The sequence below is a fragment of the Salmo salar genome, chromosome ssa03, assembly GCF_905237065.1.
Source record: "Salmo salar chromosome ssa03, Ssal_v3.1, whole genome shotgun sequence".
Taxonomy (NCBI): domain Eukaryota; kingdom Metazoa; phylum Chordata; class Actinopteri; order Salmoniformes; family Salmonidae; genus Salmo; species Salmo salar.
In genome coordinates this window covers 23,849,127-23,868,374 of record NC_059444.1, presented here as the reverse complement: position 1 = coordinate 23,868,374, position 19,248 = coordinate 23,849,127, and the positions used below count along the sequence as shown (strand labels likewise).

At 41.6% G+C, this 19,248-nt stretch overlaps 1 protein-coding gene across 2 annotated transcripts in view; it reads left to right on the top strand.

Annotated features, from left to right (window-relative positions):
• Positions 1-19,248, top strand: part of pappa2 (pappalysin 2) — a 64,847-nt gene that overhangs the window by 19,547 nt on the left and 26,052 nt on the right. For both annotated transcript variants that reach the window (XM_014190627.2, XM_014190625.2), the window contains exons 7-10: positions 7,497-7,679; positions 7,930-8,227; positions 13,513-13,641; positions 16,088-16,173. In XM_014190627.2, the coding sequence (XP_014046102.1) occupies positions 7,497-7,679; positions 7,930-8,227; positions 13,513-13,641; positions 16,088-16,173 (696 nt within the window). The remainder of the gene's footprint in view (positions 1-7,496; positions 7,680-7,929; positions 8,228-13,512; positions 13,642-16,087; positions 16,174-19,248) is intronic.

The window sequence follows — 19,248 nt, the reverse complement described above, 5'->3', positions numbered from 1 at the left end:
ATGGTGTTGGAGTTGTGCGCGGCCACGCAATTGTGGGTGAACAGGGAGTACAGGAAGGGACTAAGCACCCACCCCTGAGGTGCCCCCATGTTTACAGTCAGTGTGGCAGATGTGTTGTTGCCTACCCTCCCCAACTGGGGATGGCCCGGTCAGGAAGAATGGAGGATCCAGTTGCAGAGGGAGGTGTTCAGTCCCAGGGTCCTGAGCTTAGTGATCAGCTAGGAAGGCACTATGGTGTTGAACGCTGAGCTGTAGTCAATTAACAGTATTCTCACATAGGTGTTCCTCTTGTCAAGGTGGAAGAGGACAGTTGGAATGCAATAGAGATTGTGTAATCTGTGGATCTGTTGGGTCTGGATGCGAATTGGAGTGGGTCCAGGGTGTCTGGGATGATAGTGTTGATGTGAGCCATGACCAGCCTTTCAAAGCTTTTCATGGCTACAGATGTGAGTGCTACGGGGCGAAAGTAATTTAGACAGGTTACCTTGGCATTCTTGTGCCCAGGTACTATGGTGGTCTGCTTGAAACATGTATAGTTGAAGTCGGAAGTTTACATACAGTTAGTTTGGAGTCATTAAAACTTGTTTTTCAACCACTCCACAAATTTCTTGTTAATGAACTATAGCTTTGGCAAGCCGGTTAGGACATCTACTTTGTGCATGAGACAAGTAATTTTCCAACAATTGTTTACAGACAGATTATTTCACTTATAATGCACTGTATCACAATTCCAGTGGATCAGAAGTTTACATACACTAAGTTGACTGTGCCTTTAAACAGCTCGGAAAATTCCAGAAAATTATGTCATGGCTTTAGAAGCTTCTGACAGGCTAATTGACATATACTTTGAGTCAATTGGAGGTGTCCCTGTGGATGTATTTCAAGGCCTACCTTCAAACTCAGTGCCTCTTTGCTTGACATCATGGGAAAATCAAAAGAAATCAGCCAAGACCTCAGAAAAGAAATTGTAGACCTACACAAGTCTGGTTCATCCTTGGGAGCAATTTCCAAATGCCTGCAGGTACCACGTTATTTGTACAAACAATAGTACGCAAGTATAAACACCATGGGACGACACAGCCGTCATACCGCTCAGGAAGGAGACGCGTTCTGTCTCCTAGAGATGAACGTACTTTGGTGCAAAAAGTGCAAATCAATCCCAGAACAACAGCAAAGGACCTTGTGAAGATGCTGGAGGAAACAGGTACAAAAGTATCTATATCCACATTAAAATATCGACATAATCTGAAAGGCCGCTCAGCAAGGAAAAAGCCACTGCTCCAAAACCGCCATATAAAAGACAGACTACGGTTTGCAACTGCACATGTGGACAAAGATCGGACTTTTTGTAGAAATGTCCTCTGGTCTGATGAAACAAAAATATAACTGTTTGGCCATAATGACCATTGTTATGTTTGGAGGATAAAGGGGGAGGCTTGCAAGCCAAAGAACACCATCCCAACCGTGAAGCACTGGGGTGGGAGCATCATGTTCTGGGGTTGCTTTGCTGCAGGAGGGACTGGTACACTTCACAAAATAGATGGCATCATGAGGAATAAAAATTATGTGGATATATTGAAGCAACATCTCAAGTCATCAGTCAGGAAGATAAAGCTTTGTCACAAATGGGTCTTCCAAATGGACAATGACCACAAGCATACATCCAAAGTTGTGGCAAAATGGCTTAAGGACAACAAAGTCAAGGTATCGGAGTGGCAATCACAAAGCCCTGACCTCAATCCTATAGAAAATTTGTGGGCAGAACTGAAAAAGCATGTGCGAGCAAGGAGGCCTACAAACCTGACTCAGTTACCCCAGAATTGTCAGTAGGAATGGGCCAAAATTCACCCAATTTATTGTGGGAAGCTTGTGGAAGGCTAACCGAAACATTTGACCCAAGTTAAACAATTTAATGGCAATGCTACCAAATACTAATTGAGTGTAGGTAAACTTCTGACCCACTGGGAATGTGACAAAATAAATAAAAACTGAAATAAATCATTCTCTCTACTATTATTCTGACTTTTCACATTCTTGAAATAAAGTGGTGATCCTATCTGACCTAAAACAGGGAATTTTTACTATGATAAAATGTCAAGAATTGTGAAAAACTGAGTTTAAATGTATTTGGCTAAGGTGTATGTAAACTTCCAACTGCAACTGTAGGTATTATGGACTGGGTTAGGGAGAGGTTGAAAATGTCAGTGAAGTCACCCGCCAGCTGGTCAGCGTATGCTCTGTGTACACGTCCTGGTAATCAGTTTTGCCCTGCAGCCTTGTGAATGTTAACCTGCTTAATGGAAGGTCCTATTCACGTCGGCTACCGAAAGCGAGATCACACAGTCATCTGGAACTGCTGGTGCTCTCACGCATGGTTCAGTGTTTCATGCTTCGAAGTCAGCATAGAAAGCATTTAGGTCGTCTGGTAAGCTCACTTCACTGTACAGCTCGCAGCTGGGTTTTTCTTTCTAATGTTTGATAGTTTGCAAGCCCTGCCACATCCGATGAGCATTAGAGACAGCGTAGTAGGATTCTGTCTTAGTCCTGTATTGATGCTTTCCCTGTTTGATGGCTCATCGGAGGTTGTCATAGGATTTCTTATAAGCGTCCGGATTTTTTTTATTTTTATATTGTTTTATTTTATTTCACCTTTATTTAACCAGGTAAGCTAGTTGAGAACAAGTTCTCATTTACAACTGCGACCTGGCCAAGTTAAAGCAAAGCAGTGCGACAGAAACAACACAGAGTTACACATGGAATAAACAAGCATACAGTCAATAACACAATAGAAAAAAGGAAAGTCTATATACAGTGTGTGCAAATGGCATGAGGAGGTAAGGCAATAAATAGTCCATAGTAGCAAAGTAATTACAATTTAGCAGATTAACACTGGAGTGATAGATGAGCAGATGATGATGAGCAGATGATACTGGTGTGCAAAAGAGCAGCAAATCAAATAAAAACAATATGGGGATGAGGTAGGTAGATTGGGTGGGCTATTTACAGATGGACTATGTACAGCTGCAGCGATCAATTAGCTGCTCAGACAGCTGATGTTTAAAGTTATTGAGGCAAATGTAAGTCTCCAGCTTCAGCAATTTTTGCAATTCGTTCCAGTCACTGGCAGCAGAGAACTGGAAGGAAAGGCGGCCAAAGGAGGTGTTGGCTTTGGGGATGACCAGTGAGATATACCTGCTGGAGTGCGTGCTACGGGTGGGTGCTGCTATGATGACCAGTGAGCTGAGATAAGGCGGGGCTTTACCTAGCAGAGACTTGTAGATGACCTGGAGACAGTGGGTTTGGTGACGGGTATGAAGCGAGGGCCAGGCAACGAGAGCATACAGGTCACAGTGGTGGGTAGTAAATGGGGCTTTGGTGACAAAACGGATGGCACTGTGATAGACTGCATCCAATTTGTTGAGTAGAGTGTTGGAGGCTCTTTTATAAATTACATCGCCGAAGTCGAGGATCGGTAGGATGGTCAGTTTTACGAGGGTATGTTTGGCAGCATGAGTGAAGGATGCTTTGTTGCAAAATAGGAAGCCGATTCTAGATTTAATTTTGGATTGGAGATGCTTAATGTGAGTCTGGAAGGAGAGTTTACAGTCTAACCAGACACCTAGGTATTTGTAGTTGTCCACATATTTTAAGTCAGAACCGTCCAGAGTAGTGATGCTGGACGGGCGGGCAGTGATCTGTTGAAGAGCATGCATTTAGTTTTACTTAAGATAAAAAGAATAACCTCATACAATGCAATGAAGATTATATTCACCTGAAGTACTGGTACTGCTTGAACTGTGGCAGCTGCCTGAAGTATGGAGTTAGGTGTTGTTACCAGCCATAGCTTTCCACCAGCACCGTACCATCCTCCAGTCCAACCAGCTTTGGGATGTTGACCTCTGTCACAGTGCTGTCCTTCACAACATCAGCAATCTCAGACAAAGTGTTCACTCTGGTCTTTCTGAAGCGCTGCTTGATGAGGCCAAAGCACCAGTCGGGGGAAAACTTGTGAAGGTCCAGACTGTGGTGGAGCTTGTGCGTGGTCCGCCAGGCACAATACCAGAGCACAAACTTGTTCTTGTTTTGGCCACTGCAGTTATCACAATTCAGAGCCACAAGTGCTTCCCAAACTCTGTAGTTGGTGAAGAAATGGTGCATGTAGTTGATGACTGCACTGCTGCCTTTGCTGGATGACATGCCTTCATCGATCAAGTAGTTGAGTTGTTGTAGTATTCCTTCACAGCAGACACCAAACAAGCCACACTTGCGAGGAGTTAAAAAGTAGATGGGACCTGGCTGCATAGGGTCAGAAGGATAGTGCACCTGCAAACAACAAAAGAACATTAAGATATAACATTAAGATATATCATATATCATATCATTTTTTTAATAAAACATTATCAGGTAACTTTCATTTACCTACAAATGTGCAGAGCAGCAGCACTGCATACAGAAACATCATCTTGGAAATTGGAAGTTAAAATGATAACACACAGCCCGACTACACGTACCTCTGGAAAATACGTAAATAATGTAGGATCAATAAAAGGAGTGCCAATCATGTTGTAGTTCAATTAAATAATCAAAACGTGTTGTTTATGCTTTACATACCAAGTGTTGTCATCGATTCCTTGTAGAGACGCCACACTGCTGCTTTTGTCACATGGGATGGCAGCAGCTTTCCACCAAAGTGTTTGTGTCCTGGGTGGTGTCCTGGTAATAATATTGCATTATCCTCTGCGTAGTTGTTGATGAAGTTCACCACTCGCTGCAAGTCCTCATGCTTCAGGTGTAACCTGTGCTTGCTTGGGCCATCTCTCTTTTTTGATGGGAGACATTAGACCATTCTCCTTGTATGACTGGTGGAGGACAGTCAGGCGTGTTCTACTGATGCTGAAAGACAAATTCCAGACACAAATATTTTGGCAATATTATACAATAGATAGCCGTAATCACCGTCAGACACACCTGGCTAACTTGATGGGTCATGTGATCATCTGGCGAAGTGGAGTCTTTTGTTAAAACATGCTAGCTAAACAATGAACCATAATCCTAATCCATAGAGCACTAGCAATACAAACCGATTGTCAAAGCTAGCTAAAGTTTATTTTTATTTTTTATTTCACCTTTATTTAACCAGGTAGGCTAGTTGAGAACAAGTTCTCATTTACAACTGCGACCTGGCCAAGATAAAGGTTCAATATTAGCTAGTTAGCTAGCTAACATTAGGCTATAACTAGCAATGCGAAATGGAATTCTGAGATAACATTACTACACACAGATCATAAACGTAATGATAGCTAGCGAGCCAGCCATCTAACATCAGCTAGCTAGCTAACAGCAAGCTTTAACTTGGGGTATTTTGTTTAGACATGTAGCTAGCAAGCTCGCTAGTGAAACAATGAACCATAATCCCAATCCATAGAGTACTAGCAATACAATCTGATTGTCATAGCTAGCTAAAGTTAACCAAATAGGTTCAATGTTAGCTAGTTAGCTAGCTAACATTAGGCTATAACTAGCAATGCAAAATGGCATTCTGAGATAACATTACTACACACAGATCATAAACCTAATGTTAGCCAGCGAGCCAGCCATCTAACGTCAGCTAGCTAACTAGCTAACAGTAAACTTTAACTTGCAATGAAAACAACTTTCTGGCAAAATTTGACAAATTCTAAAAGTATTTGGTTTTAAATATACTTAAGTATCAAAAGTAAAAGTATAAATCATTTGACATTCCTTATATTAAGCAAACTGGATAGCTCAATGTTCTTGTTTTTTTTATTTACAGATAGCCAGGGGCACACTCCAACACTCAGACATCATTTACGAACGAAGCATGTGTTTAGTGAATCCACCAGATCAGATGCAGTAGTGATGACAAGAGATGTTCTCTTGATAAGTGTGTGAATTGGACAATTCTTCTGTCCTGCTAAGCATTCAAAATGTAACAAGTACTTTTAGGTGTCAGGAAAATGTATGGAGTAATAATTTTCTTTAGGAATGTAGTGAAGTAAAAGTAAAAGTTGTCAAAAATAAAGTTCACACTGACTGTGTGCAATGCCATAAGAATCATCTTAAGCTTTAACCCCCACCCAAACTCTGACCATTTTACTCGCCCTAGCAGAGCTGGTTAAGCTGTTTTCATGTTATCCAGAGTGTTGGTGATTGTAACTGTGCTCCTGGTAACATTTTAATTACGCGTTTTTTGCCGACGTTTACTGACACCAGCCATATTCAACCGGTGTTGAGCGTTCATAAATTCATCAATTATTCTGCGCTCTGGCACACTCAAATGAGAGGAACATTTATTTCAGGTAAAATACTGTATCTAGACTACATCATTCTTTTCACAGAAACATATCCTCCCTTTGATGTGTTCCTCCACTGAAACCCAAGCATTAATTTCCAGATCTGGGGAGTCTATTTCATCTTGAGAAAGGGGAAAAGTAGTGACATGGTTAAGTTGCTGAAAGTAGGAAGGATGATACACTAAGATCTTGAAGCACTAGGCTTTCCTACTAGGCTTTCCTGTGGGAGCCGTTTGCCACATCTGATACAGTGATTAATCTGGGCCTGTGTTGAGGCCTTTCTCTGTTTATCTGACCAATTTAGTTTTATGGTTTGTCTTGGCGTGCTGATGTTTACCCTGCACAAATCCACACATGTGAAGGAGCCACGTTGGGTGCAGATAGCAGAAGCTGGGGAAGCTGAGGGCGCTCAGGCATTGGCTGGCTGGGGCTACTGCTGCAGGCTCTCTCCCTCTAACCCTCTCCATTCGGCAGTTTATTTCAGTGCTCTGCTGAGACACACGACCTGCTCCTGTTCCTCTTTTACCACAGAGGAAATTAACATGCTTTATAAATTGTTTTGTGAGCCCTGTCTGTCCCAATTAAGAAATGGATTCCTTTCCTGTGTAAAGTTGCACCTGGGTATGTTGTGTTCTAGAGGGTGGTTAGGAAAATACCAGTCCAGTCCAAAACCAGGTCATGTGATTTTCCCAGTCTCTCTCTACTGTATGATTCTCACTCAGAACATAGCTTGTACTCTCTACTAGCCCTCTTTAATAATAGTACAGTAATGGTTTTTCAGTGATTCAAATCATTTCACAACTTTAGTAAAGATACTGCACTAATTAAAGACAACAGAGTGCCTACCTTTGAAACCAATGAATTCTAGCTCTCTGCATTTTATCAGTGTGGGTGGGCAGGTACTGTGCATGTCATCAGTTGAGAAGGCTTGGATGTAGAAAAAAGTTGTAGGCCTATCTGCTATATCTGTTGTAACTTTTCCCTTTCTTTGGTTGCATTCCAAATGGCACCATATTCACTATATAGTACACTACCTTTGACCAGACCCCTATGGACCCTTGTCAAAAGTAGTGCAATATAAAGGGTATAGGGGGCCATTTGGGACGCATATACAGTAGGTGAATATATATTGTAAGACCAGTGTGTGTGCGTGTGCGTGTGTGTGTGCGTGTGCGTTTACAGGCCCTCCAGATGTATACCAGCCCTGTGAGCCCAGCCTACAGGCCTGGAGTCCAGAACTCAGCCTGTATGATGCCAACGTGACGTCTCCCTGCCCTGAAACCGAGGGCTGCGTCCTGATGCTGCGCTTCCTCCACCTTGTGGTCCCTGACAGCCTCACTGTGTGGGTCACCTACATCTCAGCCGGTGGGTCCCGGGTTCATTCTAGTGGTCTCCAACAGTGTACATTTAGCATTGCTGAAACTCTCCACAATACAAGCCACATGTTGTGTCTACCTGAATGATAATGTTTGGCTATTCTTCTGAGCAGGTAATGTGAAGTTATACCAGTTATTTGTCCTAGGTATTTATGAATAAATAAAGGGCCAAGCATGTGCACTACTCTGGAACGGCTTGATTATACAGCTTATAATTATCAACCATGTTGTCTCTACAGATAACCAGGTGATTACCAACATCGAGCTAATAACAGACACAGACGAGTCTCTAGACATGGGTCCACAGCACGTCTTCTGTGATGTGCCCCTCACCCTACATGTGCACACCGAAAAAAGGGTGGCAGCTGTCAAACTGAGCACCTTTGATGAGAAGATGGAGATTGACGCTGTTCTGCTTACTTCTGGCCCCCATAATCCTCTCTGCTCCAGTTGCCAGCCTCTGATCTACCGAGTTGTCCGGCAACCGCCGTTTTCAGGCGATCTGGTCCAGCAAACTCTGCTTACATTTACAGACAGGTACAGTAAGATTGACACTGACAGATATACAGTGAGGGAAAAAAGTATTTGATCCCGTGCTGATTTTGTACGTTTGCCCACAGACAAAGAAATGATCAGTCTATAATTTTAATGGTAGGTTTATTTGAACAGTGAGAGACAGAATAAAAACAACAAAATGCAGAAAAACGCATGTCAAAAATGTTATAAAATGATTTGCATTTTAATGAGGGAAATAAATATTTGACCCCTCTGCAAAACATGACTTAGTACTTGGTGGCAAAACCCTTGTTGGCAATCACAGAGGTTAGAGGTTTCTTGTAGTTGGCCACCAGGTTTGCACACATCTCAGGAGGGATTTTGTCCTACTCCTCTTTGCAGATCTTCTCCACGTCATTAAGGTTTCGAGGCTGACGTTGGCAACTCGGACCTTCAGCTCCCTCCACAGATCTTCTATGGGATTAAGGTCTGGAGACTGGCTAGGCCACTCCAGGACCTTAATGTGCTTCTTCTTGAGCCACTCCTTTGTTGCCTTGGCCGTGTGTTTTGGGTCATTGTCATGCTGGAATACCCATCCACGACCCATTTTCAATGCCCTGGCTGAGGGAAGGAGGTTCTCACCCAAGATTTGACGGTACACGGCCCCGTCCATCGTCCCTTTGATGCGGTGAAGTTGTCCTGTCCCCTTAGCAGAAAAACACCCCCAAAGCATAATGTTTCCACCTCCATGTTTGACGGGGGGGGATGGTGTTCTTGGGGTCATAGGCAGCATTCCTCCTCCTCCAAACACAGCGAGTTGAGTTGATGCCAAAGAGCTCCATTTTGGTCTCATCTGACCACAACACTTTCACCCAGTTATCCTCTGAATCATTCAGATGTTCATTGGCAAACTTCAGACAGGCATGTATATGTGCTTTCTTGAGCAGGGGGACCTTGCAGGCGCTGCAGGATTTCAGTCCTTCACGGCGTAGTGTGTTACCAATTGTTTTCTTGTTGACTATGGTCCCAGCTGCCTTGAGATCATTGACAAGATCCTCCCATGGAGTTCTGGGCTGATTCCTCACCGTTCTCATGATCATTGCAACTCCACGAGGTGAGATCTTGCATGGAGCCCCAGGCCGAGGGAGATTGACAGTTCTTTTGTGTTTCTTCCATTTGCGAATAATCGCACCAACTGTTGTCACCTTCTCACCAAGCTGCTTAGCGATGATCTTGTAGCCCATTCCAACCTTGTGTAGGTCTACAATCTTGTCCCTGACATCCTTGGAGAGCTCTTTGGTCTTGGCCATGGTGGAGAGTTTGGAATCTGATTGATTGATTGCTTCTGTGGACAGGTGTCTTTTATACAGGTAACAAGCTGAGATTAGGATCACTCCCTTTAGGAGTGTGCTCCTAATCTCAGCGCATTATCTGTATAAAAGACACCTGGGAGCCAGAAATCTTTCTGATTGAGAGGGGGTCAAATACTTATTTCCCTCATTAAAATGCAAATCAATTTATAACATTTTTGACATGCGTTTTTCTGGATTTTTTTTGTTATTCTGTCTCTCACTGTTCAAATAAACCTACCATTAAAATTATAAACGGATCATTTCTTTGTCAGTGGGCAAACGTACAAAATCAGCAGGGGATCAAATACTTTTTTCCCTCACTGTACAGTACCAGTCAAAAGTTTGGACACACCTACTCATCCAAGGGTTTTTCTTTATTTTTACTATTTTCTACATTGTAGAATAATAGTGAAGACATCAAAACTATGAAATAACACATATGGAATCATGTAGTAACCAAAAAAGTGTTAAACAAATTAAAATATATTTTATATTTGAGATTCTTCAAAGTAACCACCCTTTGCCTTGAACACAGCTTTGCACACTCTTGGCATTCTCTCAACCAGCTTCATGAGGTAGTCACCTGGAATGCATTTCAATTACAGGTGTGCCTTGTTAACAGTTAATTTGTGGAATTTCTTTGCTTCTTAATGCATTTGAGCCAATCAGTTGTGTTGTGACAAGTTACGAGTGGTATACAGAAGATAGCCCTATTTGGTAAAACAGGCAAGAACAGCTCAAATAACCAAAGAGAAAAGACAGTCCATCATTACTTTAAGACATAAAGGTCAGTCAAGCCGGAACATTTCAAGAACTTTGAGAGTTTCTTCAAGTGCAGCCGCAAAAACCATCAAGGTCTATGATAAAACTGGCTCTCATGAGGACCGCCACAGGAAAGGAAGACCCAGAGTTACCTTTGCTGCAGAGGATAAGTTATTTAGAGTTAACTGCATCTCAGATTGCAGTCCAGATAAATGCTTCACAGAGTAACAGACACATTGCAACATCAGCTGTTCAGAGGAGACTGCGTGAATCAGACCTTCATGGTCTAATTGCTGCAAAGAAACCACTATTAAAAGGACACCAATAAGAAGAATAGACTTGCTTGGGCCAAGAAATACGAGCAATGGACATTAGACCGGTGGAAATCTGTCCTTTGATCTGATGAGTACAAATTTGAGATTTTTGGTTCCAACCACCGTGTCTTTGTGAGACGCAGAGTAGGTGAACGCATGATCTCTGCATGTGTGGTTCCCATGGAGGAGGTGGTACGTTGGTGCTTTGCTGGTGACACTGTCAGTGATTTATTTAGTATTCAAGGCACACTTAACCAGCATGGTTACCACAGCATTCTGCAGCGATACGCCATCCCATCTGGTTTGCTCTTGGTGAGACTATAATTTGTTTTTCAACAAGACAATGACCAAACACACCTACAGGCTGTGTAAGGGCTATTTGACCAAGAAGGAGAGTGATGGAGTGCTGCATCAGATGACCTGGCCTCCACAATCACCCAATTGAGATCGTTTGGGATGAGTTTGACCGCAGAGTGAAGGAAAAGCAGCCAACAAGTGCTCAGCATATGTGGGAACTCCTTCAAGACTGTTGGAAAAGCATTCCAGGTTAAGCTGGTTGAGAGAATGCCAAGAGTGTGCAAAGCTTTCATCAAGGCAAAGGGTGGCTACTTTGAAGAATCTCAAATCTAAAATATATTTTGATTTGTTTAACACTTTTTTGGTTACTACACGATTCAATATGTGTTATTTCATAGTTTTGATGTTTTCACTATTATTCTACAATGTATAAAATAGTAAAAATTATGAAAAAAAAACTTAAATGATTAGGTGTGTCCAAACTACTGTACTGTATGTAGCCGCACACTCTGGAATTCGGCAAATACTTTGACCTTAGTCTGGAAATGTCTTCTGTGTGGACACAGATGTATTGTTTTGAGGTCATGTACCACTGCTCCAAGAAGTTGACCTAAGAATATACACACACACACAAAAAATCACGTTCAAAGTAGAATTTATGTCACTTACAAAGACCATAGATAATCGTCTGTAGCCCCAGAAACTGAGATTTGTGTCATTATCAAGTATTTCGGTGTGGCACAGTTTTCGCAACACAGAATCAAATGTATTCAACATTCCTTTTAGCACTAGCTACTGATACAAATCAACATCAAGGGCATTATTTAATAAAACGTTTTCAGAGGATTCCGGCGTTCCGGTGTACGTCAAACCATTTTAATCTCGTGCAGTGAGAAAAGGTGTTAAATTGATTATCTGCATCCAGTTTTGCATTACACAAAACATGTCAGTCCCCTCAGTTCCCATCTTATATATTTTTTTTATTCTGTTCCAGCTTACTTTTATTCATTAGTCAGCTTGTATTTGGTATCAGTGTCATACAACTTTTTTTGTGAATGATTTTGTAATTTTCCACTAACACTTTCTGGGATATTGTTGCTTTTCAAGCACTTGCAGGAGTAGGTGGATGTGCTTAAGAGGTCACATTGAGGAATACATTTGGTTTCATCTTTAAAAATTCCACAAGTGGTTGTAAGTGCAAAAAGATGTAAAAACCAAGGGGAATTAAGTTATGTGGCGGGAAGAGGAGGGCAGAGAGGTTGTGTTTGGGGGAAGGCAGTCTGGAATATAAACCAAATTTGACCAGCAAAAACAGCAAACACCTGTGGCTCTTTGGAGCTGTTGCTCAGCCATTTCCTCTCGCTGAAGGCTCTGTACTGTATGCTCATCATGGTTAGTGTATGATAAGTGAGAGGCCTGTCATTTGGAGGAGGGGGTAAAGAGAGAGAAGTGGAGTGCATTGCAGGAGAGAAATTAAAGAAAGGCTAAGAATTGTGACTGTGAGTCTACACTGCCACCAAGAGGTATAGCTGGCAAAACAAGATGGTTTTGCACTTGATATCCTAATCCTTAAATATTTGACTCTCATTTTTGGTCTATTAGGAGTAAAAAAAAAAAAATGGGGGTATGTGTGAAATAGGTGTAGGATGTTGTGAGTCCATGGATGTATTATTTTCCCCTGACCCTCATAATCTAGTTTCTGCTAACTAGTGGCTCATAAACATTTGACTTGTACATTAATAACTGATTGTATCATTCCCAAAACTACCCTAAGTCTAAGCCCTTAAAAAAGCACACACAGGCTCCTCCGGTGGTGTGCTAGACAGAGCGGGCTCTTAGAGTTGATCCATAATTAATAAGGGTAATTTGTAGCGGGAGGAAATCAGACACGTCTGAGAGAGTAGAGGATGTGCATTTTTGTAGGCATTCTTTACAGCTGGCCGGAGACAATGGTAATCTAGGAGGGCTGCCCGGAAATCAAAGGTAGGCTCTTTTTATAGTTTGGAGCTGACTAAAACAGGTCAATAACTCTGGGACAGGAGGCATGATATCAGTGTACCCACCGTACCTCCTGTTTAGGTTTAAGGTCACTGCTTCCTACAGCAAGCTTAGATGACTACGTGACTCTGGACACAGATACACAAGAACAATCTGTTTCTTATTGTGTATCTATGTGCACTGTCGTTTCCATATAACCTTGCTGTTCAAAATGGTTATTTGACAATAATAGCTATCGGCTTAGACATTTTACATTTACATTTACGTCATTTAGCAGACGCTCTTATCCAGAACGACTTACAAATTGGTGCATTCACCTTATGATATCCAGTGGAACAACCACTTTACAATAGTACATCTATATATTTTTTGGGGGGGGAGGGTGGGGGGGGGCGTGAGGTTAGAAGGATTACTTTATCCTATCCCAGGTATTCCTTAAAGAATAGTTTAGTCATTTTGTATCTCTATGCAACAATTCCACCTGGAAATAATCTGAAATGTCAATTATGTCTTTAGTACTAAAGGAATACAATTCCATGAGATAAAAATGCAGTTAGAAAGCTGTTTATACTTGAATGTTGCATGTTTTGATGTGTTCATACAGTGATATTGAAAAGGACATGGAGTACCAGTACAGAGTTCAGGTGGAAGCAGACGGTCTTCTCAGTGAGCTCTCCCCACCTCTCCTCTACACCCATGGAGCTGCCTACTGCGGTGACGGACTTCTCCAGGGGTCAGTCAGTTTACACAGTATTCACATCCCAGATGAAGTGCCTTGAGAAAGTATTCATACTCTTTGACTTATTCCACATTTTGTTGTGTTACAGCCGGAATTTAAAATGGATTAAATCGTTTTTCTTCTTCTCACCCATCGACACACAATACCCCATAATGACAAAGTGAAAACATGTATTTAGACAGTTTTACGTCAGACAGGGTTACGTCAAAACTGTATCTCGGCCACTCAGGAATATTCACTGTCTTCTTGGTAAGCAACTCCAGTGTAGATTTGGCGTTGTGTTTTAGGTTATTGTCCTACTGAAAGGTTAATTCATCTCCCAGTGTCTGGTGGAAAGCAGACTGAACCAGGTTTTCCTGTAGGATTTTGCCTGTGCTTAGCTCCATTCAGTTTATTTTTTTATCCTGAAAACTCCCTAGTCCTTAACGATTACAAGCATACCCATAACATGATGCAGCCACCACTATGTTTGAAAATATGGAGAGTGGTGTTCAGTAATGTGTTGTATTGGATTTTCCCCAAACATAACACTTTGTATTCAGGACAAAAGTGAATTGCTTTCCCATATTTTTTGCAGTATTACTTTAGTGCCTTTTCGCAAACAAGATGCATGATGCATGTTTTGAAATAGTTTTATTCTGTGCAGGCTTCCTTTCATTCACTCTGTCAATTAAGTTAGTATTGTGGAGTAAATACAATGTTTTTATCCATCCTCAGTTTTCTCCTATCACAGCCATTTAACTCTGGAACTGTTTTAAAGTCCCCATTGACCTCATGGTGAAATCCCTGAGTGGTTTCCTTTCCGGCAACTGAATTAGCCTGTATTTTTGTAGTGACTGGGTGTATTGATACACCATCCAAAGTGTAATTAATAACTTCCCCATGCTCAAAGAGATATTCAATGTCTGCTTTTATTGTTATTTTTACCCATCTCCCAATAAGTGCCCTTCTTTGTGAGACATTGGAAAACCTCCCTGGTCTTTGTGGTTTCATCTGTGTGCTTGACTGAGAAACCTTACAGATAATTTTATGTTTGGGGTACAGAGATGAGGTAGTCATTCAAAAATCATGTTAAACTCTATTATTGCACACAGAGTCCATGCAACTTCTTATGTGACTTGTTAAGCACATTTTTACTCCTGAATTTATTTAGGCTTGCCATAACAAAGGTGTTGAATACTTATTGACTCAAGACATTTCAGCTTTTCATAAAAAAACTGTAAAGATTAAAACAAAAAACAATTCCACTTTGGCATTACGGGGTACTGTGTGTAGGCCAGTAATACAAAAAATATAAATGTCATCAATTTGAAATTCAGGCTGTAACACAGCAAAATGTGGGAAAAGTCAAGGGGTCTGAATACTTTCTGAAGGCACTGTATGTTCTTTTTTCTCTCATCCATTGTAGACCACACCAACAGTAGAATGAAAATGGCCATAATATGTATATGCATTCATTAATAGTATTAATTGATACACAGCAATGTTGTAATCATGGTAAACAAGTCCACCTTCATTACTCTGGACAGTTTCAAATACAAATACAAATACAATTGTCTATATCAAAGGAGGATGTTAAATTAACATTTTACAATGAATGGATTCACATACAAGGCATACAGCTTAAGTTACAAAGCATTAACAAGCATTAGAAAGCATACTTCTGAGTCTAACTTAGAAGACAAAGCATGAACAAAGAAATGCCTATTAAGCCAGAGGCTTAGAAGCCCAGGAATCCTGGATACAGGATGAGAGAGAACAAAGGCATGTAATAAAATGTATAACACCTGAAGGTGTAACCTTTCAACCCAAAAGCAACCACCATTGACCAAGCAAATGATACAAAGTTTACAGAGTAACCTGACCACCAAGGCCCAATCTCCACAGGGTGTCACAGAAATTAAAGGCTTGTGTCGGGTATGAGACCAACGTAAATAAGACAGAATTCCTGGGAAGACAATAAAACCTTCTTGCATAGAATAATTCAGAGGTCACCCTGTACACATACAAGTTACCACATATATAATACATCCATACAGATAGCATCAGAGTTATCCTCAGTGAACAACTTTCAGATAGAAATCAAACATGGATACTATAGTATTATTCTATCATATTCAATAGTCAGTCCTCTGAATACTGTAATAGACAGATACATTTTGGCCACTCAGAGGGCGATGGGCATTGTCCTTTGTGCACTCCTTGTGTTCCTGAACCACTTGCCATGCAACTCCTGGTAACAGAGAACATATAAATTAGGGCAGAGCCTACAGTACATTATCAAGTGTGCAAGTGAAGCCAAACTACAGTATACTCATATAGGTCATACTTATTGGTCTCTCTCAGTGGAGAATGTAGTGAAATCAAAGGATATGTGTGTTTGTAATGAAAGTGTATGGACTATGGAGATGACTGATCCTTGCTGTCTCTGTGTCTGTAGGACAGAGGACTGTGACGATGGCAATCTGTTGGATGGTGATGGCTGCTCTAAGAAGTGCCACATGGAGTCAGGCTTCAACTGCAATGGTGAGTGAAGAACAGACAAGAGCACTCTCCTAATCCTGGTCTCAGTCTACAGTCTGTGGAATGACCACAGCAGAAACCCACCTAGACCAGGGGTGTATTCATTACAGTACGTCTTGCAACAGAGACAGGTCACAACTTAACAAAACAAACTAAGTAAGTAACTAAGTAAAGAGTAATCACTTATCACACACATTTGAATTAATTGTTATGTTATTTAACATTTATACTGACAGGGAGTTTTACATTTTATTGATGAGCCTTGTATAAACATCAAACACATCATTACACATCAATATATACTATACACATCAATATACACATCGAAATACACGTCAATGTTAACATCAATACACGAAAAGAAAAACACAAACATCTTCATTAGCTCCATGCACTAGCTCCATGCACTGATTTCATATCACAAATACTGTCATTTGTACTTTTAATACTTTTAGCAAAAAAAATGTATCTTTAATTTACAATTTGTAGAAACTATGAGAATAGGTTCAGAACTTTGGTGAAACATCACAGCACAGTTCAAAAATATATTTCAAATATAACAAAGCTGGATGGTGTTCAGAGATAGATGGGAGGGGTTGAGTGGAGCTGAATGGTGGGACTAAAAACAACAAGACAGCTAATGTAAAATATACTGTGTCCATAAGATGTATGTAGGTTCAGAACTTTTGTGAAACAGCACAGTTAAAAATATAAACTGGATGGTCTTCAAGCGATATCATAACCGCTATCGATAAGAGACATTACTGTGCAGCCGTATTCATCGACCTGGCTAAGGCTTTCGACTCTGTCAATGACAACATTTTTATTGGTAGGCTCAACAGCCTTGGTTTCTCAAATGATTGCCTCGCTTGGTTCACCAACTTCTCCGATAGAGTTCAGCATGTCAAATTGTAGGGCCTGTTGTCCGGACCTCTGGCAGTCTCTATGGGGGTGCCACAGGGTTCAATTCTCAGGCCGACTCTCTTCTCTGTATACATCAATGATGTCGCTCTCTGTATACCTCTGGCCCTTCTTTGGACACTGTGTTAACTAACCTCCAGATGAGCTTCAATGCCATACAACTCTCCATCCGTGGCCTCCAACTGCTCTTAAATGCAAGTAAAACTAAATGCATGCTCTTCAACCGTTCACTGCCCGCACCTGCCTGCCCGTCCAGCATCACTACTCTGGACGGTTCTGACTTAGAATATGTGGACAACTACAAATACCTAGGTGTCTGGTTAGACTGTAAACTCTCCTTCCAGACTCACATTAAGCATCTCCAATCCAAAATTAAATCTAGAATCGGCTTCCTATTTCGCAATAAAGCATCCTTCACTCATGCTGCCAAACATACCCTCGTAAAACTGACCATCCTACCAATCCTCGACTTCGGCGATGTAATTTACAAAATAGCCTCCAACACTCTACTCAACAAATTGGATGCAGTCTATCACAGTGCCATCCGTTTTGTCACCAAAACCCCATATACTACCCACCACTGCGACCTGTATGCTCTCGTTGGCTGGCCCTCGTTTAATACTCGTCGCCAAACCCACTGGCTCCAGGTCATCTACAAGTCTCTGCTAGGTAAAGCCCCTCCTTATCTCAGCTCACTGGTCACCGTAGCAGCACCCACCCGTAGCACGCGCTCCAGCAGGTATATCTCACTGGTCACCCCCAAAGCCAATTCTTCCTTTGGATGCCTTTCCTTCCAGATCTCTGCTGCCAGTGACTGGAACGAACTGCAAAAATCTCTGAAGCTGGAGACTCTTACCTCCCTCACTAACTTTAAGCACCAGCTGTCAGAGCAGCTCACAGATCACTGCACCTGTACATAGCTCATCTGTAAATAGCCCATCCGATCTACCTCACCCCCATACTGTATTTATTTATTTATTTATCTTGCTCCTTTGCACCCCAGTATCTCTACTTGCACATTCATCTTCTGCACACCCTACCATTCCAGTGTTTATTTGCTATATTGTAATTACTTTGCCACCACGGCCTATTTATTGCCTTACCCCTCTTATCCTGCCTCATTTGCACATGCTGTCTAGAAATTTTTGTACTGTATTATTGATTGTATGTTTGTTTATTCCATGTGTAACTCTGTGTTGTTGTATGTGTCGAACTGCTTTGCTTTATCTTGACCAGGTCGCAGTTGCAAATGAGAACTTGTTCTCAACTAGCCTACCTGGTTAAATAAAGGTGAAATAAAAAATAAAAAGAGATACAGTGCATTCGGAAAGTATTCAGACCCCTTGACTTTTTCCACATTTTGTTACGTTACAGCCTTATTCTAAAATGTATTAAATTGTTTTTTTCCCTCATCAATCTACACACAATACCCCATAATGACAGAGCAAAAACAGTTTTCTTGACATTTTTGCTAATTTATAAATAATAAAAAAATATATATGTCACATTTACATAAGTATTAACACCCTTTATTAGCACTTTGTTGAAGCATCTTTGGCAATGATTACAGCGGCGAGTCTTCTTGGATATGACAAGCTTGGCACCCCTGTATTTGGGGAGTTTCTCCCATTCTTCTCTGCAGATCCTCTCAAGCTCTGTCAGGTTGACTATTTCGAGGTCTCTGTAGAGATGTTCGATCGGGTTCAAGTCCGGGCTCTGGCTGGGCCACTCAAGGACATTCAGAGAATTGTCTCGAAGCCACTCCTGCGTTGTCTTGTTTGTGTGCTTAGGCTCATTGTCTTGTTGGAAGGTGAACCTGCCGCTGAAAAACATCCACACGGCATGATGCTGCTACCACCATGCTTCACCGTAGGTATGGTGCCAGGTTTCCTCCAGATGTGACGCTTGGCATTCAGGCCAAAGAGGTCCATCTTGGTTTCATCAGACCAGAGAATCTTGTTTCTCATGATTGGAGAGTCTTAAGTGCCTTTTGGCAAACTCCAAGCGGACTGTCATGTGCCTTTTACTGAGGATTGGCTTCCCTCTGGCCACTCTACCATGACGTCCTGATTGGTGGAGTGCTGCAGAGATAGTTGTCCTTCTGGAAGGTTCTCCCATCTCCACAGAGGAACTCTAGAGCTCTGTCAGAGTGACCAT